At 40.2% G+C, this 12,062-nt stretch overlaps 1 protein-coding gene and 1 long non-coding RNA gene across 8 annotated transcripts in view; one reads left to right on the forward strand and one right to left on the reverse strand.

Moving 5' to 3' along the window:
• Positions 1-12,062, forward strand: part of TTC7B (tetratricopeptide repeat domain 7B) — a 275,212-nt gene that overhangs the window by 168,267 nt on the left and 94,883 nt on the right. For all 7 annotated transcript variants that reach the window (XM_017961461.3, XM_017961462.3, XM_003902158.3 and 4 more), the window contains one exon: positions 1,599-1,759. In XM_017961461.3, the coding sequence (XP_017816950.2) occupies positions 1,599-1,759 (161 nt within the window). The remainder of the gene's footprint in view (positions 1-1,598; positions 1,760-12,062) is intronic.
• LOC103886438 lies at positions 880-3,195 on the reverse strand. Its single transcript, XR_004184817.1, has 2 exons — positions 3,063-3,195; positions 880-1,071 (listed from the first exon to the last, which is right to left on the reverse strand). It is a non-coding gene; the product is annotated as an uncharacterized LOC103886438 (long non-coding RNA).

The following is a 12,062-nucleotide window of genomic DNA, read 5'->3' on the forward strand; positions in this document are numbered from 1 at the left end:
TGCTGCCTGGCATGTGTTCAGCACTCAGGAATACTCGCTAAATGAACGAACCAGCTTTGAATTCCTTCAAGGCATCATTTTGATCCCTGTATCAGTTTGTCCCTGGTTGCCCTGGTCATCCCTGCAAATCAACATCATGCCTATGCTGTGCCTTTCGACCCACCTGTCAATACCAGGTTGAGTGCTGTTCACACAGTAGGCTGTCACCTGGGGAAGGATGAGTAAATGGAGCCTTGTGGGTGTGGCAGCAGCCTTTGTGGGCATGTGGTGTCAGAACACCAGAGCTGCGAGGAGTGTTTACCTGCTTCCCCGGGGCAGGGGGGCGGTTTGACCAGGAGGAGACGATGGACAGGAATCACACTCTTGTCAGACACTCATAGCTGGGTGACCTTGCCCAAGCCATTTCACCTCCCTGGACTTCAGCTTCCTCCCTGTAACTGAAGGATTGGGGTGGATGGTCTCCCTTCCAACCGTGAGAGCTGTGATTCTATGGTTCCAAAGCAGAAAGCCTCCACCAGCCAGCAGTTATAACCTAAATCCATCAAGAAAAGAAGTTCATTGAGGAAAAGTAATTGGTTTGGGAAGAGAAGTCATGGCCTTCTACTATGGAGGGAGGTTACTGAGGGTTTGGGAAAAAGCAGGAGAGCTAAGAAGAGGCCCCACAGAGGACTGGAGTTGGAGCAAGACAGGAAGGCATCTGTGGGATGGTTGTGTAAGAATGCTTCAGTCCAGAGCTCTATTTCAAAATCTAGCTTCGGGTTCTAATCCTCCCTGGTTACTGCCAAACCTGCACGGAATCCAGGGTGTCAAATACCCATTGTGTGTGCATTTTATCAACCCTTGTGCTTGGATGATTTTGAAGAAAGTCTCGAACAGCTGTTGCATTTAAAGGTTCAGGTTGTGTCTGGTCCTACATGAATTTGGACACATCTGCTTTGCATGTGGCATTGCAATTTGTTTCTCAATCAACTTATTTTGGGCTGTAGTTTGGAAAGGTGTGGGGCCTTTGTTTGTTGTTTACTGTTTTGGCATGTTTCCTTGATGTCTAATGGAGGTCCAAGACAAAGGAACCTGCAAAGAACCACAGGCCTCTGATCATTTGGAAAGCTCTGCTAAAGGTTTTATAACTTATTAAGCACTTTAATTTCAGTAATACTTGAAAAAATGAGAACAGTTAAGCTAAGGCAGTTTAATTCCACTAAAAACCTCTGACACTTTTTATGTGTCTCCACTTAGAGCAAAATCATCGTGAGCATAATCAGAAGTAGATCAGTTTTGTGGACAGAACGAGAAAGTGTTTACTTAGGGAGAAGGGAAAGACTTGGAGCAGCATTGGCAGCTATGTAGAGAAACAGGGTCTCCTGTATCACTCTGTCACTCAGAATGTCTCTCGAAGGCGGCTTCCGTTTTCATATTTGTGGTTAATATCCTGGGGCTGCCATAAAGACTTGGCTTAAAATGCGAATGAGGCACAACGTGAAACAACTTGATATTTAAAGAGAATCAGACATTGAAATGATGGCTTCTTTTATGTGTGTGTGTGTGCACGCGTGCGCGCGTGTGTGTGTAAAACCTTTTTTGGTTTTGTTTTAAACCAGATCCCAGAGGCTCTGGGGTATGTCCGCCAAGCTCTTCAGCTTCAAGGTGACGATGCCAACTCCCTGCACCTCCTTGCCCTCCTGCTGTCAGCACAGAAGCATTACCATGACGCTCTGAACATCATTGACATGGCCCTGAGCGAATACCCAGAAAATTTCATGTAAGTGATCCTGGGCTTCAGTTTTCCCTTACTTGGAAGTTATTAAATTTACTTCTTCCCCTGCCTTCTCTCCAATCTGTCTAAGTCCCTCACCGACACCCTGGCAGTCAATAATATAAAATTCCCTTTACTGTTATTTCTTCCTGATATTAAAAACAAACTTAGGGCTGGGCACAGTGGCTCACGCCTGTAATCCCAACACTTTGGGAGGCCAAGGTGGGTGGATCACCTGAGGTCAGGAGTTCAAGACCAACCTGGACAATATGGTAAAGCCCTGTTTCTACTGAAAATACAAAAATCAGCTGGGTGTGGTGGCGGGTGCCTGTAGTCCCAGCTACTTGGGAGGCTGAGGCAGGAGAATTGCTTGAACCTGGTAGGCGGAGGTTGCAGTCAGCCGAGATCGCACCACTGCACTGCATTCCAGCCTGGGCAACAGAGCAAGATTCCGTCTAAAAAAAAAAAAAAAAAAAAAGCTGTTAGGTCATCCTAACGTAGTATTAGGTCATCCTTATTTATTTAAAATACTTTATCCACTCTTTCCCAATGTGTACCATTGGAGCACATGAGACAATTTTAAATGGACTGTGAATGAACACTTTTAGTAATTATACGTTCCTTTTTTTTTTTTTTTTGAGACAGAATCTCACTCTGTTGCCCAGGCTGGAGTGCAGTGGCATGGTTTCAGCTCACTGCAACCTCCACCTTCCAGGTTCAAGTGATTCTCCTGCCTCAGCTTCCCTAGTAGCTGGGACTACAGGCATCTGCCACCACGCCCAGCTAATTTTTTGTATTTTTAGTAGAGACGGGGTTTCACCATGTTGGTCAGGCTGGTCTTGAACTCCTGACCTCGTGGTCCGCCCTGCTCAGTCTCCCAAAGTGCTGAGATTACAGGCATGAGCCACCGTGCCCGGCCTAGTTACACATTCTTAAATGTACGTTAGAATGTAGTGATTTGGTGAAAATTATTGCTCAAGGGACTATTAAGATATTTCCAAGTCAATTTAAAGAAAAATATTAAGTGAATACTAACACAGATATACTTGGATATGGCAAAAGTGATGTTAAACTCCAATGGGTGAAATTTGGGAAACAGGGCGTTATAGCTTGTTTGTCCTGAGTTACTGAGGGCTTGTTCCACTAGGTCTCAGTGCTTCTCCTATTTTAGGCGACTGTGATCAAGATACCTTCCCTCTCTGTGTCTTAGTTTTACTCTCTAGGGAATGGAAGTTCTTAAACAATGAGTATTATACATCCCCTAAGAACTATCACTGTAAACTGTCTTATGCTAGGGTCATCTACCTACCTTCTTATCTTTCCTCTGAATCACTGTAATCCATTGCCCGTTGGTTAGGCTTTGTTGAGAAGGACTTTGTGTTTTGGGCTACTGGGTTACCATTTCATCCTCAGTGTCGGTAGCTTAGTAACCAGTACACAATGTCCAGAAATAGTAAACATTCCTGCACGCTGGAAGGTTCTGATTGTCTACGGAGTTGCAGGGTCAGTAATGGGGCAGGGACTGCTTGGGGTTGGGGAGAAGGGAAAGAATGTAGAAGGTGGCCCGGGGCTGCTCTCTTCACTTTCGGAAGTAAGTGCAGCCACAAACTAAGTGGGTCAGCTCTGGCTTTATTTCACTGCCTCATCACCTCACTGTGTTTTTAATCAGTGCTTTTCAGCTGCTCTCCTTGGAAAATTGGTTCACACATTTCCATTACAAACATTTCTTTGTCTTCAAGTGAAAAGGGCACTTCTCCCCATCGAGAGAATTCTTGTTATAATCCAGGAAACCTCTGACTAGAGATTTCTTTTGTAGGCTCAGCTATTTATGCAGAGTGAATTAAAGAGCTTTGCTGCAGTGTTTTACTTCTTGCAGATCTCCAGCTTGCTCTTTTGTACACCATCTATATTTCTGGATTTTACCCCAAGCTGTTGATCCTTAAAATGGTTAAAGCACTTTAAAAAATATTTGATCTTTTAGCCATCGATAAATACAACCCGATACAATTGAATTCAATGTCTCTCATCAATATTTATAAAGCGTTATTCCCTGTCTCACCCTCGAACACACACACACACACACACACACACACACACACACGCTCTTTCATTAGGCATTGGACTCCAGGATATGGTTTCTGCTTCCACAGCCTAGGGTATCATCCAAGAGAAGGCTCATTAAGCTAATAGCCATACCACATGGTAAGCAGTAAACAGTGGTGGCTAATATGGTAATGCCTCCAAGTGACAGCAGCTGACAGCCTTTTCAAGTAGTAGAAGTAAGGAACAGCAGTAGAGATATTTGAGGAATGCAAGGCTGTTATTTTAATGTTAAGCCGTAAGCTCAAAAAAGCAAAGCATATGGCAGCAGGTCTGAGAGCAGTCCGTGACTTGTTTGCTTTTTAAATATTTGTATTTCTTTGCGATGGGAAACTTCTTCCCAAGAATACTTTATTAAAAGTTGGGGCCAGATGTAATCAGTGGATCCCATGGTTTCTTCCCAGCCTGGCCAAAACATTTCAACACCAACCTAAACAAGACTAAGTGGGCACTTGTTGCAACTGCCATGTAGTGTTATCTGTTTGTTTGTGACAAGCTTGTCTGCAGCAGAACCGTAGACTGCTGAAGCCTGGGAGTGGAGGACATGGTTAATGGGTAGTCAGGCCTTGATGGAGGTTTTGATGGAGGTGAAACCTTCCCTCCGTGAGGGTCAGCTCTGTCCACCTGTTGGACAGTTACCAGAGGAGACAGCTGGTCCCTCCAGCGTTACCTTCCTGTCACCACGAAATGATAAATCTTGCTGTTTAAGTACTTTGAATAAGCTTAACAGGGTCCAAAAAGTTCTAAGCTGAGAGGTACCAGCTCAGCCACTTTGTCACTCCAAGCAGGGCCGAGACAACAGTAGAATCAACAATTGAGAAGATGTTTCTGACTGTAGGGATTTGTGAGAATCAGGAATTCTTTCTTCAGGGAACCCTCCAAATAAGCTCACTACTCTGGAGAAGCAGGCATTTTTGGAAGTGTGAGAGGGTTAGTCCACTATGGAAGGAAAGGAACGGGGAAGGCTTTTTTGTAGTGGTTGAGAGCACAGTCTTACAATGGGACAAGTCTAGTTTAGAACTCCAAATCCTTCCCTTTTACGTTGTGTGACCTTGAGCAAGTCACTAAATCTCTCTGAGTCTCATTTCCTCATCTACAAAATGTGAATAATAAAATATCCATCTCAGAGGGTTGTGGTCAGAATTGATTTAGCTAGTGCATTTGAGGCATTGTATCTGGTAATCACCTAATAATGGGTAGAAACTCATATTTCTAGGACTATTACTACTGATACTACTAAAGTGTGTTCAAATATGGTATTTTAGAGTCCTTTAGAATTGTTACTAAATATTGAATAAAATCAAATGAATATTTATTAAATATATCTAAAATCATACAATGAACGTATGTGTTTGCCTATTGTTAGTTTAGGAAAAAGAACATTAATATTACCTGTGAATTTCCTGTGTAGATTTATTTATACATATATACTTACACGTATTTTCAACATGTATATGTATTTCCTATGTATATGGATTTTCCGTGTAATATTGCCAATGACTTTTCTCTGTATCCTGTCCTTTTGCCTCTCGCCTGACAGGTTAATCACCATTCTAAATTTTATGTTAATCATTCTCTCATGTTTCTGTACCATGTATATTGTGCTTTTTTCTTTTTCTTTTTCTTTTTTTTTTTTTTTTGAGACAGGGCCTCACTCTTATCACCCAGGCTGGAGTGCAGTGGTACAATTGCAGCTCACTGCTTTCTCAACCTCCCAGCTCAATGGATCCTTCCACTTCAGCCTCCTGAGTACTGGGAGCGCAGGTGTGTGCCATCATGCCCAGCTAATTTTTGTATTTTTCGTAGTGATGGGGTTTCACCATGTTGGCCAGGCTGGGCTCAAACTCCTGAGCTCAAGCGATCCACCTGCCTCGGCCTCCCAAAGTGCTGGGATTACAGGCCTGAGCCACTGCCCCCAGCGTGTACTCCTAAATAATAACAATTGTGTTTTTCCTGTTTTAAACTTGTGGTAGAAAATGGAATCAGACTGAATATGTCCTTATGCTGCTTGCGTTCATTGCTTAACATCCCATTCCTGAGGCTCCTCCTTGTTGCACACAGCAGTGACTCGTTGGGTTGCATGAATGAATAGTATTTATTGTGTAAATGCACTAAGATTTCCTTACTTAGTCTACTGTGAATAGATACGTGGGTTGTTTTCAGGTTTTGGCTATTATGAACAGTGCTTGTAAATATTTTTTACAGGGCTCCTGGTGCACACGTTCAAGGATTTCTCTATGAGTGAAATGGTTAGGTCATAGGATGTGCGTATCTTCAACTTTACCAAATACTTCCAAACTGTTTTTCAAAGGGGTTGTGTTAGTTTACACTCCCATCAGCAGCGCCCAAGACCCCTGTGGTTCCATACACCAATACTTAGTGCTGCCCGACTTCGTATTTTTGGCAGGATGGTTGCTGGTAAATGATGTCACCTTGTGAGTTTAAGTTTCGTGTCCTTCATTACTAATGAGTTTGGACATCTTTTTATTTGTCTATTCGTCATTCAGCTTTTCTCTTTTGTGAAGTGTATGTGAAATTCCTTCTTTTTTATTGGATGGTCTTTTTCACTGGATGGTCTTTTTCTTAATAATATTTCTTTATATATTATGGTTACAAGTCTTTTTCTTGGTTATACGTGTTGCAGAAATCTTTTCCCAAGCTGTGATTTTGTTTGCTTTCTCTTCATGATGTCTTTTGATAAACAGAAGTTCTTAATTTTAAAGTAATAGAAAGTAGAAGTCGTTTCCTTTATGGACAGTACTTTCTATGTCTAGTTTAAGAAACCTTTCCCTTCTCCAAGATCACGAAGGTAGTCTCTTAAATCATCTTCTAAAAGCTCTTGTGTGCTGTCTTTCACACTGAAACCTAAGGGCCCACCTAGAATGGACTGTTTTATGTGTGTATGGTATGAGGGAGCCAGTGTAATTTTCCCCATAGGATATTCAATTGTCCCAGCATCAAACGCTGAAAAGATTCTTTGCCCTGTTGCTCCACAGTGCCACCTTTGTCATCAACCAAATGTCCGTAGGTGTTTCTAAGCTTCCTATTTCGTTCCATTGGCCATCGTGCCCGTCCCATGTGATTGTCACTGTCTGGTCATTGTTGTAGCTTCATTATACGTAAGGTGGATCCCTCTCTGTATCCTGCTCTTTGGATTGCCATGGCTTGTGCTGGGCCTTTGAACTTTCATGTAAATTTTCAAATCAGCTCGTCAAGTTGCACAGAAAACTTCTGGAGACTTTGGAATTAGTTTAATTTAATAGCTCAATTTGGAGAGAATTGTATATTTTCGACAGTAGGTTTTCTAATCCATAGCCATTATAGCTCCCTAATTATTTAGGCCTTTACAAGTATCTTTGGATGTTTTTATAAATTTTTAGTAAATATTTTGCCCATTTTTTACTAGACTTATTTCTAGTTACCTGAAAAAATTTTTCATGCTTTTGTATGCACTATATGTATACAGAATATTTTTGTAATCAAATTTACTATGTACTTGTCATGAAGGTATAGAAAGGCAACTGGTTTTTGCACATTCTTCTTGACCCAGCTAAATTCTTAGTAAGTCTAATGACATATATAATGCAGTTTGGAATTTCTACATAGGTAATGACTTTTTTTCTGAGGTGATTAAAATTGTTTCTTTTTCTCTAATCTTTCCATTTTTTTTTAAAACCTGTACTAGTTAGGACCTAGTAGTTAAATGAGAAAATTCTTTCAATGTTTTACCATTAAGAATTACATTTAGCTGGGTGCAGTGGTCTACACCTGTAATCCCAGCACTTTGAGAGGCCAAGGTAGGAGGATCGCTTGAGCTCAGGAGTTCAAGACCAGCCTGGGCAACATTGTGAGACCCCCATCTCTAAGACAGAAAAAAAAAAAAAAAAAAAAGGTAGCCAGATGTGATGGCGTGCACCTGTGGTCCCAGCCACTCAGAAAGCTGAAGTAGGAGGATCAATTGAGCCCGGGAAGTCAAGGCTGCACTACTACACTCCAGTCTGGGCAACAGAGCGAGGCCCTGCCTCAGAAAAAAAGAATTGTGCTTGTTACAGGTTTGTTTGTAGATACTATTTAAGAGATTAAAGAAGTTTCCTTCTTCCTGGTTTGTTAAGAGTTGGTTTTCTTTAATGATGAATTGATAGCAGATTTTATCAAATGCCTTTTCTGTATCTATTGAGATGATTATGTGACTATTCCTATCATCTATGAATGCTATATATTAATTTATATTTTTAAATGTTAAACTCACCTTACATACTTGGAATAAGCCCAGCTTGATTATGATAAATTAGCTTTTTTATGGATTCACTTTACTTATTTTTTAGAGAATTTCACGTTTGTGTTCATTTGCAAAATAGGCCTATTCTTTTCCTTTCTCCTTCTGTTCTTGCCAGGTTTTGGCATCAAGGTTAGGCCAGCCTCATAAAGTGAGTTGGAGTAGTACTTTTTCTTTTTGCATGTTTGGGAATTATTCGTTCTGAGAATGTTAAGTTTTGGTAGAATGCATCTGTAAAACCATGTGGGGCTGGGTTTTTTTCTCTGGGAAGATTTCTAATGCTTTTTAAAAATGATTATAGTCTGTTCAGATATTCTATTTCTTTTTTTATTAAGCTATGTATAATGTATAAGCTGTAATATATATTATATGTAAAGACTTGTCCATTTCATCTACATTTTAAATTTTATTGGCATAATGTTTATTTTTCATATAGCATTTGTTGGTTAAGTTTTTTCAATTCTAATATTGTTTAATGCACTTTCTTTTCTTGAACAGTCTTGCCAGATACCTGTCTGTTACACTGATCCGTTCCAAGAACCAGTAACTGTTTTGTCAACTCGCTTGTAGGTTTACTTTCTCTTCCATGAATTTCTATTCTCATTTTCATTATTTTCTATCTTCTTTTTTCTTTAAGTTCTGTTTTGTTGTATTTTGGGGTTTTTTTTTCTTCTTAATCTCCTAGTTTGGTGTTCATTCATTTTTTGCCTTATTTTCTGACATAAGCATTTAAGACTAAAAATTTTCCTCTAAATACTGCTGTAGCTGTAAACTACAAGTTTCAATATCTGAAATTTTTATTATTGTATAATTCTAAATATTTTGAAATTTCTGTTATTCTTTTCTTTTTGACCCATTAGTTGTCTTTGAACTGTGTTTTACAATTGTCAAATATGAGTTTTTTCAACTTTTGTTATGAGCTTTTAGCTTCATTAAATTATGTTTAAAGCCTACATATACATTTGAAATTGGTCAAACTTATTTTGTGGCCCAGTGGTTACTCCTTGTAAATATTCCATGTGTGCCTGAAAAGAATGTTTTCTGCATTTGTTGAGGAAATTTTTATATATTTTATTAGGTTAAGCTATTAATTATGCTACTCAGAGCTTTTTTGTTTTCATAGATGCTTTTTGTCTACTGAATCTATCATTTGTTGAGAGGAGGTACGTTGAAATCTACCACTGGGATGGCAGATTGGCTTTTTTTTTTTTTTTACCACATCGTTATAGCAGTTTTTCCTTTCTATATTTCAAAGCTGTGCTATTAGTTGCATATAAATTTAGAGTTGCTGTGTATTCTGGTATGGTACATTCAACCTTTTATCATTATGTTGTAAGATACAAGGCATTTTGCTTCAAAGTCTATTTTGTATGATATACATATAGCCACATACATATATATATGTAGCTATACATCTGTACAAATATGTGTGTGAGTGTACACACATGTATACATATACACATATATAGACTTGGACTATCGTTTTCCATTCTTTTTGAACATTTTTTTTTTTTTTTTGCTACGGAGTCTCGCTCTGTCGGCCAGGCTGGAGTGCAGAGGCGCAATCTCAGCTCACTGCAACCTCTGCCTCCCGGGTTCAAGTGATTCTCCTGCCTCAGCCTCCTGAGTAGTTGGGATTACAGGTGCGCACCACCACACCCTGCTAATTTTTATATTTTTAATATATTTCAGTAGAGATGGGGTTTCACCATGTTGGCCAGACTGGTCTCGAACTCCTGACCTCAAGAGATCTGCCCGCCTTGGCCTCCCAAAGTGCTGGGATTGCAGGCATGAGCCACCACACCTGGCCTCTATTTGAATTTTTAAAATATGTTTTGGATATACTCTTCTGCTTATTATATATAGTTTTTTGGTTTTTTTTTTTGTTTTTTTGTTTTGTTTTGTTTTTGTTTTTTGAGGCAGAGTCTCACTCTATCACCCAGGCTGGAGTGCAGTGGCGCGATCTCGGCTCACTGCATGCTCCGCCTCCTGGGTTCACGCCATTCTCCTGCCTCAGCCTCCCGAGTAGCTGGGACTATAGGCATCCGCCACCATGCCTGGCTAATTTTTCGTATTTGTAGTAGAGATGGGGTTTCACTGTGTTAGCCAGGATGGTCTCGATCTCCTGACCTTGTGGTCTGCCCGCCTCGGCCTCCCAAAGTGCTGGGATTACAGGTGCGAGCCACCATACCCAGCCTATATACACTGATAATTTTTTAAAACCCAGGCTTATGGTATCTGGAATATTTAGTTCATTTCTACTTATCCTAAATACCAATATATTTATATTTGTGTCTACCATGCTATTTATGCTTTCTATTTGACTTTCCTTTTGTTCCTTATCGTATCCTTTCCTTTTCTGCTTTTTTTTAGATCTATTATATTTTTACATTTTTTCTCTGCTAATATGGAAGAGAAACATTCTCTTTTGGTTCTTCTTCTTTAGTGATTACCCAAGAAATTTTAGTGAGGGTCTATTGCTGGCAGACTTTCTTAGACTGTATCTATAAGTGTATTTGGCGTTACTCTCCAAAGAAGTTTTTCAAATTGGATATACAATTCTAGGCTCAAACATTTTCTCACAAATAGTTGACTTCTCACAACGACAAAAGGAGCACAAGTGATCTTACTCCTTTTGTCGTGGTTAAGAAGTCAACTATTTGTTTACTTGTAGTTCATTTTAACGTCATCTGTCTTTTCTTTCTGGTTGCTTGTAATTGCTGTTGTTACCGCTATTGTACATTTTTGCTGTGACACATCTAAGGGTGAATCCTGTTCAGTATTCATTGGGCTGTTTAAAACTGTATTGGTATTGTTTGTATTATTTATCATTTCCAAGAAGTTCCCAGTCATTCTTTCTTCATGTATTACTTCTCTTCTTTTTTTTGTTTTGTTTTTTTGAGACAGAGTCTTGTTCTGTCTCCCAGGCTGGAGTGCAGTGGCATGATCTCAGCTCACTGTAACCTCTGCCTCCTGGGTTCAAGCGATTCTCGTGCCTTGACCTCCTGAGTAGCTGGGACTGCAGGCACATGCCACCACACCTGGCTACATTTTGTATTTTTAGTATAGACAGGGTTTTGCCATGTTGGCCGGGCTGGTCTTGAACTCCTGACCTCTGGTAATTCACCCACCACGGCCTCCCATAATATTGGGATTACAGGCCTGAACCACCTCACCCAGCCTACCTGTCTTCTTATATAATAAATAGCAGATCTTTTTTACTTAGTCTGATAACCTCTGCCTTCTGTCTCAAGCATTTTGTCCATTCACATTTAGTATAATTAATGCTATGGCTGGATTTGCATCTGCCATTTTCATGTGTCTTGTCTTTTTGTTGATCCTCTTAATCTGCCTTCTTTTTGTTGAAAAATTATTTTTTAAACCGCTGAACTATTAAATATCTAAACAAAAGGATGAAAAGTTAATATTAACTGATTATGTAATAGTTATCTCAGACACATTGTAAGCTTTTCCCAAAATAAAACTTAACAATGGGCCAGGCGTCGTGGCTCATGCCTGGATTCCCAGCACTTTGGGAGGCCAAGGTGGGTGGATCACCTGAGGTCAGGAGTTTAAGACCAGCCTGAACAACATGGCAAAACCCCTTGTCTGCTAAAAATACAAAAATTATCCGGGCATGGTGGTACATGCCTGTAATCCCAGCTACTCAGGAGGCTGAAGCCGGAGAATCACTTGAACCCGGGAGGCAGAGGTTGCAATGAGCTGAGAACGCGCCACTGCACTCCAGCCTGGGTCACAGAGCGAGACTCCTTCCCTCCTCCCCCAACAAAAAATTAACAAAGTACTCATTTTTATGTTGAAAGGTGTTCATGAATTCTGATGAATTCCATGGATTCACTATCTATTATATTTGCCATGAGAGCCCTGATTTTCCTCTTTTGCAGTACAGCTTTGTAGAAGATTCCCTTCATT

The sequence above is a fragment of the Papio anubis genome, chromosome 7, assembly GCF_008728515.1.
Source record: "Papio anubis isolate 15944 chromosome 7, Panubis1.0, whole genome shotgun sequence".
Taxonomy (NCBI): domain Eukaryota; kingdom Metazoa; phylum Chordata; class Mammalia; order Primates; family Cercopithecidae; genus Papio; species Papio anubis.